General features: G+C 43.3%; 1 protein-coding gene across 2 annotated transcripts in view; it reads left to right on the top strand.

Annotated features, from left to right (window-relative positions):
• Positions 1–13758, top strand: part of EXOC4 (exocyst complex component 4) — a 353985-nt gene that overhangs the window by 103651 nt on the left and 236576 nt on the right. For both annotated transcript variants that reach the window (XM_081209899.1, XM_081209900.1), the window contains exons 8-9: positions 8108–8253; positions 11619–11707. In XM_081209899.1, coding sequence (XP_081066025.1) covers positions 8108–8253; positions 11619–11707 — 235 coding nt within the window. The remainder of the gene's footprint in view (positions 1–8107; positions 8254–11618; positions 11708–13758) is intronic.

The raw sequence follows: 13758 nt of genomic DNA, 5'->3' as shown, positions 1-13758 counted from the left end.
TGGAAATAATATAAGTGTATTATTTATTTATTTATTTATTTATTTATTTACGGCTATTAGCCCATAAAATATGTACAAACAAAAAAGGACAGAGGCATAGAGACTGATATATTCGACACCAAAAGGTGAACGCCACGATGCAAGGGTGGGTCATTGAGCAGAGCCAAATAACATCTTGGGGCCCGGAGAGCTCCAAGGGACGGATCGCAGAAAAAGGAAAACTGAAGACGAGATCCAACATGCACTCTCATCATAACTGTCCGATTAGTTTTTGATGTTGTTGTTGTTTTTTGGTGGTTTTTGTGTGTGAGATAACCGCGTTCAGGAATCTCGCCACCTGCAGAGTTACAGAAGAATCTGTATCCTGCAAAAGTAGTGCGGCGTGTGACTCAACAGGCCTGCCAACCAAGCGCAATAAAACAGGACCCAGGAATTTAGTCCTGGCTATGCTATGTAGGGGACAGTTGAACATTATATGTGGAAGAGATTCAACAGTTTTCCCGTCACACAGGCATAGTGGAGACACCAAACACCTGGAAAATCTGTGGCTCAGCAGGTTCGATGGAAGGACATTGAACCTTTCACGAATAAATGCAAGTCGGTGTGGTACAGATGAAAGAGATGACATGTATGATGGAAGGCCAAGTGGTGGGGTTATTCCGTGATACATGGGGGAGCAGACACCCCCACCCCAGGCGAGGTTGTGTTGATTTTCAATGTCAGCTAATCTTTGCTCTATAAGGCTTTTGGCTGAGCATAAGTTCATCTTTAAGGAGTCCGCTGGGGAAATTCCGATGCTCAGAAGTTTGGCATGGATTTTTCCTACCCACGGATTGACAAAGTCGTCCCGCCAGAGGCACTGGAAAAGGTAATGGTTGGGAAGCCTATGCCAGCTGGACAGCCAATAGCCAGAGACTCGCTTCCAGATGACAGTCTCCAATGATGCAATCCTTAACTCCAGACGTATGGCAATATAAGTGTAAATGAGTTTGGGTTTGATAGTAATTAAAAAAAAAGGAAGAGGAAAAGGGTCATATTTGGCTGCTCCCCCGTCAAACCACAGCATTCCTTTGAATGGTGGTGGTGGTGGTGGTGGTGATGATGATGGTGTAATGTCTCATTTGTTCACCACATCTTTGGAAGAAGTAGTTGATTCTTTACTTTCTTTAAGAGGCCTTGTGCTTTTTATCATCCCTTCCTCCAACTGCTTTTAAAGATTTTTGTGACCAAAACTACAAAGGACACTTTGTAATTAATTATTGTACTCATGGGTCATGTTTCCAGAAGAGATCTGCAGCAGATAATACAACTGAAGGGATGTTTTGATGGGCAAAGCTTTGAAGAGTGACAGCTGACAGGTGTCTGCTGTTGTCTCTGTCAAGTTCTTTCTCCAACATCAATTCATGTCTTCCTCTTCTCCCTCCCCTAACATATTGTGTACTTAACATCCTATTATTTATTGGCTTCATTTGTCTTGACTCGGAAACTCTCTGTGGTTAGTGAAATAGATAAATCGGGTTGTGCTGTTTGCTTGGGGTTGATGGGAAATAAACCCCTGGATGGGAATGATGATTAGGTCTGCAAACTTTCACTGGCAGATTAATCAACTACAACTTTAGCTCATGATTGGGCAGCCTTTGGTCCTCCAGCCGCTACTAGACTTCACTCCCATCCTTGAACCTTGGCCATGCAGAGTGAGCTTGATGGGAGTTGGATTCCAACAATGTCTGAAACACCACCGGTTCCCCAACCCTTCAGAAGCTGCTCATTGGAGAACTGAGAATTGTTTGTTTATTGGACTTCCGGGTTGACGCGATCTGGAAATGGCGGATTCCCTCCGAGCTCCGGAGGGAATCGGCTCCACTGAGGATGGGTCTTTGCCGCGCCGGCGACGCGGGGACCCTTAAAAACCGCAGGCACGGAAGCCTGCGGACTGAAGACTCGGCGGGTGCCTTAAGCGCCCCCCCTGATTCGCAAAGAGCCTTTTTAAAGGCTGCGGAGGGGATACGGGGGTGGCGTGGCACTGAGAGTCGATCGCTACCTCGGTGGAGCGAAGCCGCGAGCCATAACCAGAGAGCGCTGACTTCCTTCCTTGAAAATTTGGACTGAAAGAATCGCCCGTGAGTAAGACGTATTGGGACTTTATAAAAATTTTACCTTGAATTGGAGACGAGCGGGGGGTGTCTAAAAGGAAGTCCGCACCCCCCCCTTGCAGACGATCTAAGCAACGGCGCAAGAGCTAAGCTGGAGAGCCTACCCCTGGTGGGGTGAGTTAAAAAGGATATTAACTTCCGAGATTTAACTAAGGGAAATTTTGGGCTGGAGAGTGGAGTTTTGGGAACCTTCTTTTTGCTTTAACCAACCCCCCCTCCCGGGCCCGGGAACGTCCTGCTTTGGTGCCTGTGTAAGAGCTGCGGAGTTTGACAGCTGTCAAAGCTGTCAAACGGCCGATTTAAAGTAGAAAATTTGTCATCTAAGATCCCTCTGGACTAAGACGAGTTATAATTGAGCTAAAACTGTTGGAAACAAAGTAATAATAATCAGTTAAAGGATTGTTGGTGAAAAGGCTAATAAGTAACCAGATTCCCCCTAGGGGGAATTCTGTGAAACTACAATGGATACAATGGCTGTGGAAGGAAAGTTACTTGTGGAAATCGAAAGGATGTTCCAATTGGTGGGAATCTTACAAGAACAGAGCTTGGCCATGAATAAACAACTTGAGAGTATGACCTTGGGAACAGGCAACTCTGCTCTTAGTATTGAGGACCTCAATGAGAAAGAATCCACAGCTGAATGGGAAACAATACCTACAGAGCTGGAAGAGACTAAACAACAAGAAAAAGAAGAAGTAATCCTGGGAAGCAACAACCAAAAGCTGACATCTGCGGAACACAAGCAAGGAAATGCTGGGAACATATCTACTACAACTCTGCGAAAGACACAGAAGAAGAAGGAGGAGGTCCCGGGACAAAATGGAATACAGAAAACTAAAATAAAGAAATACGATTGGGGCCTCCGTTTGGACTTTGATTGTGAAGAGATAGGCTTTGTGGAAATTCTCCAGCAGTTACTTTTGAACCCCCTTGTGGGAAGAGGATACACTTTGATGGTGAAAGAGCTTTTCCCAGACCTGACGACTGACATAAAGGACTACCAACAGGACAGGCGGAGAGGGACTGAAAGGGATTTGAAAGCCTCGGACGTGAGGAACCCAGGCTGAGAATCTTGAATCCGGATCTTTATTGGGAAGGGACAAAAACCGGGGATGGGAGGGAGGGAAGAAGAGACTCTTAAAAACTCTCAAGACTTCTAGGTTTGGTTATTATGACTCTTAATTAAGATAAAATGAAAATCGATGGAAGAGAACTTAAGTCCAACTTAGGAAAATTAATTTTTATTATAAAAAGGTAATAAGATGAATAAGAATGTTGAGAGGAGAAATACCAACTTGCTGATATAACCTTGAAACTGGGATGCACGAGGGGAGGTGGGGGGAAGTCAGGGAACAAGTTTATGAAACGGGGATTTGCTGATTTTATATATGTTTTTGTCTTTAGTCTTTTCTTTGTGTATGTCTTGTCTCTATAAAACCAGAAAACCAAATAAAAATTTTATAAAAAAAAAAAGAGAATTGTTTGTTTATTTTTTTGAAACTATTTTGGTTCTATAATGATAACAAAGAGGAAATTTAAAGAAAAGAAAATGATCAAGGTGGTCTTTCCTCCCAGGAGTGAGCAACTTATTTTAATGAATGGTTAGTTATCTCACACTTTATTTTTTCAATAAGGCATCCTTACTGTGGCATTGGCAATCTGCAAACCTACTGAAATTTAATTGATTTGGTTAAAAGCCAGATTATTAATCAACTGAAATTAATGAGCTGTTTGACAGCCCTACTGATGATGCTTAATTTGTGTATAGCATAGGAAGAATTCAACCCTGCCATCATTTTAGAGATGGAAATATTGCTGGATTTGTCACTCCCCTTGAAGTATGTGAGGTGGGTCTACTGCATGTTTGTCAGATCTACTTTGTTTTTCATAAGAACCCCAAGACTTGCCAAGCAGAGCTAGGTACAAAAGGCATCTATTTAGAATTAAGAACACTGTTTCTCTGAGTACATTCTGAGCCTCAGATTTGAGATAGGGCCAAATGAAGCTCTCTGAGTTGAGGTGATGGGGCTTCTTCCTTCTATGTTAAGGGGAAAGGGACCCCTGACCATTAGGTCCAGTCATGGCCAACTCTGGGGTTGCGGCGCTCATCTCGCTTTATTGGCTGAGGGAGCCGGCATACAGCTTCCGGGTCATGTGGCCAGCATGACTAAGCCACTTCTGGCGAACCAGAGCAGCGCACAGAAACGCCGCTTACCTTCCCGCCGGAGCGATACCTATTTATCTACTTGCACTTTTTTGGCATGCTTTCAAACTGCTAGGTTGGCAAGAGTCCTTCTATGTAGCTCTTAACATATCCTCATGGCTATCATTTATTGTTTCCCAACAACCTCAGGTCATTGCCAGTGGTTTGCAACCACCATCTCCCAATGAACCATGAAAACTACTGAGGGTCTTGGCAGACCAGTTGCTGTTTTCTTTCTGCGCACTGTAGCAACTGTAATGCACTGTGCTAGATTCTGTATGGTTTCTAATAATATTTTTTTTGGTTTTTTATTCCTTATATTGCATTAAGTTTTGAATTCCATAGAACTCAAATTGTAAGCATAGATTCATAGAATTGGAACGGACCATGAGGATTATCGGGTCCAGCCCTTCAATGCTGTAATATGCAACCTTGACATTATCAGCACCACGCTCGTAACCAGCTGAACTACCCAGTGCGGCCAGGGTGTGGAGGGAGCTGCATGTCTAAATGCACCCCCCTCTTCCAACGAAACAAAAATAAACTCTGGACACAAACTGACAGCATCACAAGGAGAAGGGTTTAGCGTAGCTTTCTCTCTGCATAGGCCTGCATTGTGAGAAAACTGCAAATATCTGTCCATTTGCTGCCAAATAAGGCAACACACACACCTGTGAATTTGCCACTGACCTGTTGCAGCTTCTTAGTGAAGCAAACGGAAGGAATAGCCGTGCATATGGATTTTTTTTTAAAAAAATAAGCAAGTAAGAGGGTAGGGTAAGTTTGTATTGGGTGTTTGGAAAGTGCAGAGTGCTGCTTCACAGCACACACAGTGAAATGGAGCCCTGGCCCGAAGGAGATGTCCAGGCATTCCCAGAGAGAGCAGCAAGCCTGTTTGGAAAGCAGTGGCAGCTGAAGGAAGAGGAAAAGAAGACTGCCCCACTGCCGCTTTACACAGTGGCCACGGCAACCCCTCTCTCAGGTGGCACCCCCCCCCGCCACATTGGCAGACTATTGGGGTTGCTGCAGTAGGCTAACAGCTATTCCTCCAGAGTACTTAGGTTTTAGTTTTAGCTTTTGGAAATAATAATAATAATAATAATAATAATAATAATAATAATAATAATGCTTCATTGGATCTCTCTGCTGTCATGTCCAGATTTGTTTGTGATTAGTGTCTAATACACGGATGGCTACATTCAACCTCTGTTGAATAGGAAGTCAGAAGTCCTTGTTATAGATGGATGGGATGCTGCAAACTGAACAGTCACTCATAAATCTTGCTCTTTATGCATTTGATTAACGTCTAACAAGGATTTTGATGGATGGCTTTGCAACGAATAATTAAACATTGTAGGACCAAACACTCGTGGCCTTACTTCATCCTCAGGCAAATATTACTAATCACTTCAGTGAGCAGAAGAAATTGGGTTGTGTAGCTGCATGTTTGCCAGCCCCCTCCTCGCCTACCAGTTTCAAGCTGTAAAATTTAAGTTTGGTTTTTTGTTTGGTTTTTTTTACTGTTTTTGGTTTATAACTAAATATGTAGTTCGGGAAATATTAGAAGAGACCTGCTGGAGGGACTGACGTTGATAGTGGGGTATGACTTTTACTAGCCTCTAAACAGGGCACATAGAAGAGAAGGGGGAAAAGGTACTTGATAAGAATTAGATGGTGATGATTATGATAATCATCCAAATTAACAACAACAATGGTAATTGCTGTTGCTCTGTGAACCTGGTACTGCAGGATGCTAATTAGAGAAAATCTCCAGCAATTCTTTTCTCCCCACTGTTGGCCCTCAAATGTGAATGTTTTGCCTAAAGTTCTAAGAATTCTCAGCCAGCTTTGCCTCTTGTCCCTCCTACATTTTCTGTAGCACCCAGCCACTGCTCCAATTTCATGTGTTGCAAGATAAAAGTTAAGGCTCTTGAACCCCACTCAGAACTCCTTGAAAGCAGAGAGGTGTGCAAAGCTGGCAGATATGGAGACAGTTAGACTGGACCGCTCTTCCCTTAATGCCCAGGAAACATTGTGTATTCAAATGCTGCGTGCTTGTTTGAGAAGGAGCTTGGTTGGTGGTGCCCAACTCCCTTTCCTCATGAGCTTATTGACGACTTGGCTTTCTGAAATCTGTGTGCTTGAGAAAGTAACTCAGGAATAACCAACTGCAGTGAACATACCAAAGATTTAAAGCACCCTCCCCTAGGAATCCTGGGAACTGTACTTTGTTTAGGGTGCTGGGAATTGTAGCTCCATGAGGGTGTAAACTATGTTTACATAAGCAGAAGGTGGCCTTCTGTCATAGTTGCTTTAGTTGAGATTCCAGGGGGTTGGACTAGATGTCCCTTGGGGTTCCTTCCAACTGTACAATTCTATCATTCTGTGATTTCCCAGGATTCTTTGGGGGTGGAGGGGGATATGTTTTAAGTGTACAGTATGGTGTTTCTGCAGCCTGGTAGTATTCCTGGCTCTCTGATACGATATGCATATTTCTGAGCTCATGTTCTTTATCCACATTCTACGGTTTTCGGTGCACATTAGCTTGTACGCCTTGTATACCTTCCAAAAACATAATGTGTGACTCTGCCTTTAAAAGCGAACAAAGCAAGCAGATAAGTTGCCGTGAAATATGGCCACACACACGCTGCTGTTTTCTTTGCACTGGAATGAGAACACATCAGAAGTCTCTCTGCTGGTGAACTAATTGAGATAGTTAGGGATAGAAATCAGGTTATCTTTATTTAATTTTGTTGTATCTTTTTTTAAAAAAAGAATTCTCAGTTGTGTCTAATTAGCAGCTTAGTACTGTTGGCCTGGTTGTTATTTCATGCTAATTTGTTTAAATAAGATCCTTCCTTCACTGATACATTCCACTTGTTACCTACAGTGTGCTCTCTTATTACATTAGGCAGCTTCCTAACAGGGTGAATTATCGTTACCAATAATCCTGCTATGCTGTTATGGGCCCCAGGTGTTGTCAGTGCTCTAATATGTGCTGATCAAAATAATTTATTTTTCTGCTTTTTTAAAAAACTTCATTTTTCACTCTAAGCCAGTGCAAAGAACTTTGTGAACTGTACCTTGTTGTGGTTTTGCTGGGAAATCACAGGGGATCTCCTCCTTACAGAAAAACATTTCCCCGGCTCTGGCTGGGGAGGGTGGGGTATAAGTAAAATTTATTATTATTAACCATAGCCATCAAAATCTAGGAAAAACAAAAACATATTTCAATTTAAAAGTGAACTCCCAACCATAACTTGGCTATCCTAGCCTTCAAAAGGAGGGTATTTCAGAACTGAGGCACCACTACCCTACTAGAGTCATTGCTGTTGCTGTTGCTGTTGTTGTTCTTGCCCCCCTCTGAGTGGGTTGCCCCAGCCACTCTGGGCAGCTTCCAACAAATTAAAACACAGTACAACATCAAACATTAAAAACCTCCCTGAACCTTCAGGGATGTCTTCTAAAAGTCAGATAGTTGTTTTATTTCCTTGACATCCAATGAAAGGGAGTTCCACAGCCATTCCACACCAAATGGCTGGCATGTTAGTTGTTCAGAAATCTGCCAGGTTGACGCGTAGAACCAAAAGCTTTCTTCTGACGAGAGTTTTAATCTGATGGTAAACTTTTGTGCAAACTGCATTCATGGATTGTATGGGTTAGTTTTCCGGCATTAATTTGAGACTTTGTTTACAAAGCCTTTTAAAAACGTGCTTCTTAAAATGCTGTTCCTCCCTCCCTTTCTCTCCAGATGCTGCTCACGGAGTACTTGGATATGAAAAATACACGGGCATCTTCGGAGCCATCAGCTCAGCTTAGTTATGCCAGCTCGGGACGGGAATTTGCAGCATTCTTTGCAAAAAAGAAACCCCAGAGGCCTAAAACCTCCCTCTTCAAGTAAGTGCAGCGCTGCTTCTCTTTTCCAAACTGTGTTTTGCATAGAGATTGTCTAGTCCATCTTCAGTACTGCTCTGTGCTTGATAGTTACCCAGCTTTATTTTTAAGAGGAGAGATGGGTGCTTAATTTAGGGAGGAGGCTGCAAACACTTAGGTCACGTGGAAGTCAGACGTATGATGCAAATGGACTCCCCCATTTTCACATTAAATGTGGGTCTCCCTGACCTGAGTTTTCTAAAGGAGGTGTGAGAGTTGGAATCCTGGCGGAGAAATGGTGATAAATAGTAGTGGAAGGGGAGTCTGATTCTTTTCTCTTTCCCCCTGAGACACAGTATAAGACTGCTTTATCCATCTTCATGAATTGGGGAAGGCAGAGAGGCTGGGCAAGCTTATTGTCCCTCTGATGGTATAGAGAACATACACATACAAATAATGTTGCAGAGGAGGAAAAGGTTGCTGGTTCTTGCAACTGTCTGAATAAATCATTGGGTCTGTTTTGGCTCCACAGCTGAAGTTCAGCCACTTTTATTTGTTTCAGAATTCTCCACATCCGACTGACTTACACTCTTGCACAGACATGCGTGGGAACATGTGTTACAGAAAGTTATAGAATGACAAGGGCAAAGCTTGATCTGTGTTGGCAGTTGTGCTTCTTCTGTTCCATTCTGCTTTGATTAACTCAAGAATTGTGTCCTTGGTCCATTGTGTGCCTCTTTCTCTTGATGCTGCTTCAACTGGATGCTGTTAATCACTGCCGTGATTTTTTTTTAGGCAACATTTTAAACATGAGTGATTCTCGGGTTCATCTTTTGTACTTCTGGCTTCCAGCCTTCATACAGCAGTGCCACTGCCCTGCATTTTTTACTTTTCTTTTACCATTTTCTTGGCTTTTCTTTTGGAGACCAATAGCCCAGAATAAGCCCCTTTGATTAATTATTGGTAAACTGGAAATGCATCTTTTAAATTAATCACTGGGACTATGGCATCATGGATTAGATATCTCTCTTGGTCTCAGTTTCCTTTATATATGCATTCGTGCCCATTCGACTGCTTCAATCTCAGAACTGGCACTTTTACAAGTATCGCATATTGTTTATTCTGCACTTGCAAGGAATCAAACCTTCAGTGTAGCAGCACCTTCTCTTTGGAACAACCTGCCCTTTAATATTAGGCAAATGCCTCTGCCTGTAATGTCTTTGGTGCCTGTTCACTTTTCCTCCCAGCAAGCCTATCTATGCCTATAATTTTATCACGTGTAATTACTGTAATTGTTTTAAAATGTGCTATATAGTCACACTGTTGCGTAAGGTAAAAAAAGGTAAAGGACCCCTGGACAGTTAAGTCCAGTTAAAGGCGACTATGGGATTGTGGCGCTCATCTTGCTTCAGGCCAAGGGAGCCGGTGTTTGTCCTCAGACAGCTTTTCGAGTTATGTGGCCAGCATGACTAAACCGCTTCTGGCGCAACGCAATACCATGACGGAGACCAGAGCGCACAGAAACGTTGTTTACCTTCCTGCCACGGCAGTACCTATTTGTCTACTTGCACTGGCGTGCTTTCAAACTGCTAGGTTGGCAGAAGCTGGGACAGAGCAATGGGAGCTCACCCTGTTGTGCAGATTCGAACTGCTGGCCTTCCAGTTGGCAAGCCCAAGAAGCTCAGTGGTTTAGACCATGGCGCCTTCTCCCCTGTTGTGTAGGAATTGCAGGCAGCCTGCAACTTCACACTCAGCATCAAAGGACTAGAACCTTGTTGATATTCCCTCATAGATTCCCTGGAAGGTTTGGATTTCTTGCAGTTTCCCTGCTGATCCTGAACTGCTCCCATCCCCTGTTGCTTGGCATGTTAGCTCGTCAGCTTCATTGCTCCAGCCCCACACACTCATTTCTGTCTGACGAAAATAAAGTAAGGCATAATTGCTTAATAAGAAGTACATGTCCCCTGTTGCTCATTCTCTTGTCATTGCTTTAACCACAATGACAGCCATGCTTGCTGGGATCTCTGGTTGTTTTATCTGTCAGCTGTCACTGCATCTGTAGAGATCTTGCCATTAAAATGGCATTTTTCATCCTGTTGAGAGGTGTAGTTGTTTGATAATGCCTCGGTCGTGCTGTTTTCTTCTTCCTTGGGTGTTTGTCTTGCCACACAGAGCAGCTGTCTCCCAACCCTATTTCCATTTAGAGGGCCATCCACCTGCCAGAAGGCTCTCTGCATTTTCAAGAGCCCTCCTTGAGTAATCAGGCCAAGTTATGGAGAGGGCCCTAGCTCAGTGGTAGAGCATCTAGTTGTTTACCCCATCCTCTCTAGGTATGGCTGGGTCCCCTGCTTGAAGCCCTTGAGAGCTGCTTCCAGTCAGAGCAGACAATACTGAGCTAGTTGGGCCAGTGGTCTGTCTTGGTGCAAGGCAGCTTTCTATGTTCCTTTGAGTTATCATACAGACAGAAAAGGGAGGCCTGCTGCTAGGCAGACTTGCATGGCCACCTAAAGTGGCATTTTCCCAGGATGTTTTCTTTCCTTCTGTAATGGTTGTGGAAGAGACTGTTCTTCCTACCTTATAAGCAGAGGGCTTTAGAGAGTCGTGTGTCTGGGTTAAAACTCTTAAACCAGGGGTCAGCAAGCTTTTTCAGCAGGGGGCCGGTCCACTGTCCCTCAGACCTTGTGGGGGGCCGGACTATATTATGAAAAAAAATAAAAAATGAATGAAGTCCTATGCTCCACAAATAACCCAGAGATGCATTTTAAATAAAAGGACACATTCTACTCATGTAAAAACATGCTGATTCCCAGACCATCCGCTGACCGGATTTAGAAGGCGTTTGGGCCAGATCCAGCCCCCGGGTCTTAGTTTGCCTACCCATGTCTTAAAGGAACTATTCTCGCCAGTTTCCTATGGCCAGGAATATTCAAAGAGTTGTGTTTTGTAGTCTGACTTTACCTGACATGGTAAGTGGGGAGGAATGAGGAAGTGTCCATTTTGCATAGGGTGTGGCTGGAAATGATCAGTACAAAAGTGTTGCTTTGAGTAAATGACCTATGTTCCTTGTTAGTGCTCATGACTCCAGGGGCCCGTAACACTCTGAAGAATATTCAGAAGAATGTGAGGTACATGCCACAGGCTAAGATTTGGTGCCTTCTAGTTGGGATCTTAGCAGCAGAATGAAATGTATGAGATGATTAATAATGGGGAGGGATACGGGGACTCAGTCAGAGATCAACAGAATTAGCAACTTGTTTAGCTTTTGAAGATGGCCACTTTCTCGCTCTCAGGATTACACTGTCAGTATATGACCATGCATATTGGAACTGGCCTTGACTTTCACATTGCTTCATCATGCCTGCTGACGTGCTTTGTTTGTCTCATTGCAGGTTTGAATCATCTTCCCATGCCATTAGTATGAGTGCCTATTTGCGGGAGCAGAGGAGGGAGTTGTACAGCAGGAGTGGTGAACTTCAAGGTAGGCCAAATCTGGTTTCAAATGAACACTTAAGTAACACTTTTTCACTTACCTTGATAGCCGCTGACTTTTCTGAAATAAATTGGAAACAGATCAAAACTTCAAACTAGTTGCTTTCACATTTTAAGTCAGAATTCAAAATACCGAACTGCAAGATAAAACTCCATGGTAGCAATATCAGTTTTGAGTTTTGTCATGATATTTGAGTTTTACAGTACAGCCAGGTTTTGATACCCACCCACTCACAAAGTATGTTTTGTAATGCTTTCAGGATGATAGATTTCGCTGAAATTTCTTTCCAGCTGTATTATATTTGGGAGGCCAGTATAACAGATGGGTCTGACACTTTGGGAAATAGTAATGCAGTAGACCTGGGCATGCATGCTCCTCCCCCCTCTTTCTCCCTCTCTCTTCCTGCTTTAAAGGAAATATGGACCAAACAGTGACTTTCCTCAGACCAGGGAAAGAGATGAGAAAATGAAAACATCCGAGCTATTGCAGGTTGCAGAAAATGTCAGTCTACTTAAATTGCTATTCTCAGATCTCCTCCAAACACTCAGTTGCATGCAGAAGTCACATTGACTTGCAAGCAGACTAGTTGCACTTTTAATTGTTCATAAAAAAAACCTAAACTAAAAAGCACATAAAGATAGACCCAAGTTGGAACAAATGTTCTAACTATCACTTCAGCTCAGTCAGTAGAGCATGAGACTCTTAATCTCAGTTGTGTGTTCAGACCCAACGTTGGACAGAAGATTACTGCATTGCAGGGGGTTAGACTAGATTACCCTTGTGGTCCCTTCTAATTCTACAATTCTCTGATTCTCTGATTTTATTGTTCTTAACGTTTGTATTTGTATTTTTAATGCTAGGCTCTGGTAGTACACACACACACACACACACACACACACACACACACACAGAGAGAGAGAGAGAGAGAGAGAGAGAGAGAGAGAGAGACTAGAGATCCACTGCAACACTTAGTTGCGAGGGCCTGCTTGCTGCTTATGATAGAACCATCCATGTTCCTGGCCCCTTACAGCATTGTTGGAAGAAGGAAGGAAAGTAGGCTCCTGACCCAGGGATCTTTCCATTCAAAGTTCTCTGCATTTCAAAACCAGATGCTGGGTTGGAAGGGGAGAGGCAAAGGCTAACAAGGGATGAAGGTGAGCTAATGCAATTACCCAGTTATACACTGTGGTTGTGGTGTGTATGCAAGGGGTGAGCTGCTATAAAATGCCAATCTAACAGTGAGAGGTGAGATCTTGGCATTTCCTTGATAAAAGAGAGAGCCTGTTTGCGTTGTTTGTGTTTAAAAATTTTGTATTCAGATGAATTTACTATTACATCCCTAATAGCTTTCTTATACATTACACTAATAGTATAGTTAATTCCACCAAGCGGCATGGTTGTCAAAGAGCTGCACAGCACAGCCGTCACCTTCCTTGTAATTAATGAAGTGCCCTTTGCATAGCAGACACTATAGGATTTAATTACTGTCGCTACCAATGCCCCCTGCTGATTCTGACTCTGCCATAAAATGTGGAGCCAACGTGACTTGGAGGTGGATGCTCAGAGCTTTTAGAGGAACAGCCTCTCCTGCTCTCTTGCCTGCCAGGTTTCCTGCGTTTAGAAACTGGCTGGGGGTGCAGCATTCACACCAGCACACTGACACAGTTAGCCGAGAGGGAAGTGCCATTCCCTTTTTAAAGTTACCCATTAGCTGCAAAGCAGTAAATCTGACCCTGCAATTCAACAGATCTGCAACAAACCCTACCTTGGTGTCATGGGGGCAGAGAAGGTGTGGAGGGAACAAATATATTCAATTTTTAGCTGCTTTCTCAGGAGCAAAGCCAAATTCTCTCTAGGATTGATTCAGGAGCTAGTTGTTTTGAGTGTTACAATCCAGCACCAAATAAAGGCCTAATTAATCTGATGAGTCAGTAGGCTTTTGCACATGTAGCTCTATATTGGGTTATGGCCTTTTCATTCAGAAGCACATTTCTTCCAGACTTTCACTTTGCAATGGAGGAGAATGACCTGTAAGTTGA

The sequence above is a fragment of the Podarcis bocagei genome, assembly GCF_964188305.1.
Source record: "Podarcis bocagei genome assembly, chromosome: 10".
NCBI lineage: Eukaryota > Metazoa > Chordata > Lepidosauria > Squamata > Lacertidae > Podarcis > Podarcis bocagei.
The sequence above is the reverse complement of the archived record's forward strand: the minus strand, read 5'-3'. Positions and strand labels throughout refer to the sequence as shown.